We start from the raw sequence: 3998 nt of genomic DNA, 5'->3' as shown, positions 1-3998 counted from the left end.
CGGCGGATTATGTGTTCTTTCGATGACCAATTTCTTGAGTTCTTTGTATATTTTGGAGATCAATCCTGTGTCTGATGTGGGGTTAGTGAAAATATTTTCCCATTCTGTAGGCTTTCATTTCTTATTTTGATAATTGGGATATTCTTTCTCTGCCTTTCGATTAGTTTGAATAATGATTTGTCTATTTCGTTGATTTTCTTGAAGAACCGTTTCTTTGTTTCATTGAGTCTTTGTATTGTTTTCTTTGTTTCTATTTTGTTGATTTCAGCTCTCAAAACCCAAAAGTGGTATTGCTGTGTCTTGAGGAAGGTGGTGTCCTAATTTTATGAAAAATTGCCATACTGATATCCCAAGGGACTGTACCAGCAGCAATACAAGAGTTATCCCTTTTCCTTACAGCATCAGTGTTTTTGATCTTGACCATACTTACAGGTGTAAGATGGAATCTCAGAGTTGTTTTGATTTGCATTTCTTTGATTGTTAAATATGTTGAACATTTCCTTCAGTGTCTGTCAGCTATTTTAGATTCTTCTGTTGAGAGTTCTCTGTGTAGGCCTATACTACATTTTTTATTGGATTATGTGTTCTTTTGATGACCAATTTCTTGAGTTCTTTGTATATTTTGAGGATCAATCCTTTGTCTGATGTGGGGTTAGTGAAGATCTTTTCCCTTTCTGTAGGCTGTTGTTTTGTCATGTTGACCATATCTTTTGCTTTATAGAAGCTTTTCAGTTTCAGGAGATCCCATTTATTAATTGTTTCTCTCAGTTTCTGTGCTGCTGGGGTATATTTAGGAAGTGGTCTCCTGTGCCAATGCATTCAACTGTACTTCGCACTTTCTCTTCTATAAGGTTCAGTGTGGCTGGCTTTATGTTGAGGTCTTTGAACCATCTGGACATGAGATTTGTGCATGGTGATAGATATGCATCTATTTTCATTCTTCTACATGTTTATATCCAGGTATGCCAGCACCATTAGTAAAAATGCTTCCTTTTTTCCGTTTTATATTTTTTTCTTCTTTGTCAGAAATCAGGTTTCCATAGCTGCGTGGATTAATATCTGAGTCTTCAATTCATTTATATTGGTCCTCCTGTCTGTTTTTATGCCAATACCAGGCTGTTTTCAGTACTGTGTACCTCTGTAGTAGAGTTTGAAGTCAGGGCCTGTGATGCCTCCAAGTTCCTTTATTGTACAGAATTATTTTGGTTATCTTGCATTTTTTGCTTTTCTATATTAATTTGAGTAATGTTCTTTCAAGGTCTGTGAAGAATTTTGGTGGGATTTTGATGGGTATTGCATTGAATCTGTAGATTGCTTTTGATAAGATTGCCATTTTTACTGTGTTAATTCTATCTACCTAAGAGCTTGGGAGATCTTTCCATTTTCTAGTATCTCTTTAATTAATTTCTTTCTTTAAAGATTTAAAATTCTTGTCATATCATACAGATCTTCCACTTCTTTGATTAAAGTTACTCTGAGATATTTTATGCTATTTGTACCTATTGGAAAGGGTGATGTTTCTCTGATTTCTTTCTCAGCCAAATCATCATCTATGTAAAGAAGGGCTACTGATTCTTTGAGTTAATCTTGTATCATGCTACATTAATGACAGTGCTTATGAGTTGTAGAAGTTCCTCACTCAGGCCTGCTACCTGAGAGGTCATTAATTTACTCCCAGTCTGGCAGAGGTCTCTGGTTCAGGTCTGCTCAGGTGAGGGGTTTCTACAGGAGTAGAAATGACTTAAAGAAAGCTGCATCACCAGAGCCCAGCCTAGCTCACAAAGCTGTGAATCTGGAGCACACTGCATATGTTGCAGGCAGCTCAGCGAGTTGGAGAGCATCCTTTCCACATCGCTCTGGTCTAAACCTCTTCCATGCAACTCAGTTGGTTTCTGATTCTTTCAGGTACAGGTCTGGTGTCATCATTGCAGCTTGTCTACTCTTAGGGTCAGTGCTGCTTTCCTGAGTCTTCCTTATGCTCTGTTCTGCTTGTCTCAAAGGGATGCTCAGCAGTCTTTATTGATTACTCCAACAGGGAGGAACCTAGAGAATCTGGTCAGTTTCAAGGACTTCCTCAAGCTATTTTAACTGGTTTACCTTCTGTCTTTAGGTGCTTATCTTCAGGACAGAATGATTTGATCCTGAAGAAATTTAGACAATAGTCCTACATCATAGGGTTCATCCAATTAAATAATACAACAAAATATATATTTCCAGAGTGCTTACCTTGTATTAGGGATGATAGTCAATTACAGTCATCTACAGTCTATGGAAGGCTAGGTGTGGTGGCATATGCCTTTAATCCCAGTACTCTGGACACAGAGATAGGCAGAAGTTTGTGAGTTTGAGTCCAGCTTGGTCTATTTAGGAAGTTCCAGGGCAGTAAGGACTCCATAGTGAGACCATATCTCAAAAACAAACAAACAAAAAGCACATGGGAGAATATGGGTAGCTTGTGTGAAAGTCCTAAGCATATAAAGGACATGTCTGGATTTGGTGCCTTCAGAAGGTCCTAGAATCAACTCAGAGAGGACACTGGGAATCATCTGTAAGTTCTCTCTCATTTCTGTGTGAATGTGAGTGTTTCATGTCTCCCCTGAAGCTAAGAAGAGAGTACTGAAAAAGAGAGAGCACCAGATGGTGGTTGATGGCAAACCTGTGACCATTTTCCTGAAAACCACGAAAAAGCCAGTGGAGGACCAGAGACCCAGACCTCCATCTGTGACACAGTCTCTGGATGAAGCACTGGGTTATGATTCTGATGATGCTATTGTCCAGATGGTGAGTGTTGACAGAAGAGCTGGCACTGTTGCTACAACTGCCCCTAGGTCACTGCTTTTGCCCATTTGGTCCAGCGGCTTTAGCTGGGCACTAGCTGTGAGCTAGGTGCTGCTCTAGGTCCTGGGCACCAAAGGTGAATAAACAGGGACAAGATTCCTGTCCTCATGCAGCCTGTATTGGGTAATGGGACCCACAGACTGTAAGCAAGTAAATGAACTGAGGAAAAGTACTTCAAAGACGGAGATGTGCTAGGAGAATAAAAAAAAAATGTAGTTTTGCCTCTTAAGAAAAACAGGGTGAAGGCATGCAAGAGGAAGATAAAAGGCCTTCTTGCTGAGATAACAGTTAGCCTGAGGTTTAGATGATAAGGCACCTGCCATTAAAAGATGCATTCTACAAATAGAGAGGGACTGTTATGTGCCAGGCACTGTCGTGGGGCTGGGGACACAGACACGGTGTGGACTGCTCTTAGGGCCTTGACATCAATAAAGGGAAACAAAGCAGAGTAAACAGATGTATAATTGAATTCTCTTCAGTAACAAGTGTGGGAAGAATAAAGGAGGATGAGAACAGTGACAGAGCCACCATCCTAAACAGGGTGTAAACAAACAAACCCACATGATGCTTCATCTAGAGAACATGAGTAAATTAAAGGACCTAGTGTAGGGGTCTGAGGAAACGCTGAAGGAAGACCCCAGACTCAAACAGTATGTAAGAGCAAGGAGTGATTATTATCAGCGTATGTGGGGCCGTTCACCTGTACAAAATGGCGACAACCCCGAGGGGAGCGAACAGGCTTCTTTTAAGCACAGCTAAGGGGAGTTTTGGTGACAGTTAGGTCACCTCAAATGTAATTGGTTAATCAATCAACAGTTACATTAGTACAATTTAGTTGGCTATGGTTATAGTTTTACCATTTTGCTGCATACTTGGGCAAGGCAGGGTATGTTTTAGGGAGCTTACTGGAACTGTCCTTTTTGGTCACTGCTTTGAGGTACTGTAGGAGGTGCCTCAGGCCTGGTGCTTGCTGCCTCCCTCATTGTCCTTTTAGGAAACTGAAACTCAGGCCCAGCTGTAAAATGGGAAAAGTCAGACTTTTGTCTAGCTTCCTGTTTTTGAAGTAAGAACACTCTAGGTTGAGGGAAGTACATGAACAGGCCTCACAGGAACTGAAGCTCAATGAGGCAAGAGGAGGGGGAGGCAGTGAGCAAGGGAGA

At 40.9% G+C, this 3998-nt stretch overlaps 1 protein-coding gene across 1 annotated transcript in view; it reads left to right on the top strand.

Annotated features, from left to right (window-relative positions):
- The window catches only part of LOC101980570 (poly [ADP-ribose] polymerase 14-like), a 42071-nt gene extending 39185 nt beyond the window's left edge, over nucleotides 1-2886 (top strand). Inside the window, exon 19 of the mRNA XM_005344919.1 lies at nucleotides 2603-2886. Coding sequence (XP_005344976.1) covers nucleotides 2603-2886 — 284 coding nt within the window. The remainder of the gene's footprint in view (nucleotides 1-2602) is intronic.
- The last annotated feature ends 1112 nt before the right edge of the window (nucleotides 2887-3998 follow it).

Source organism: Microtus ochrogaster, chromosome 2 (assembly GCF_000317375.1).
Source record: "Microtus ochrogaster isolate Prairie Vole_2 chromosome 2, MicOch1.0, whole genome shotgun sequence".
NCBI classification, from domain to species: Eukaryota; Metazoa; Chordata; class Mammalia; order Rodentia; family Cricetidae; genus Microtus; species Microtus ochrogaster.
Note: the sequence above shows the minus strand (reverse complement) of the source record. Positions and strands in the feature narration are given on the sequence as shown.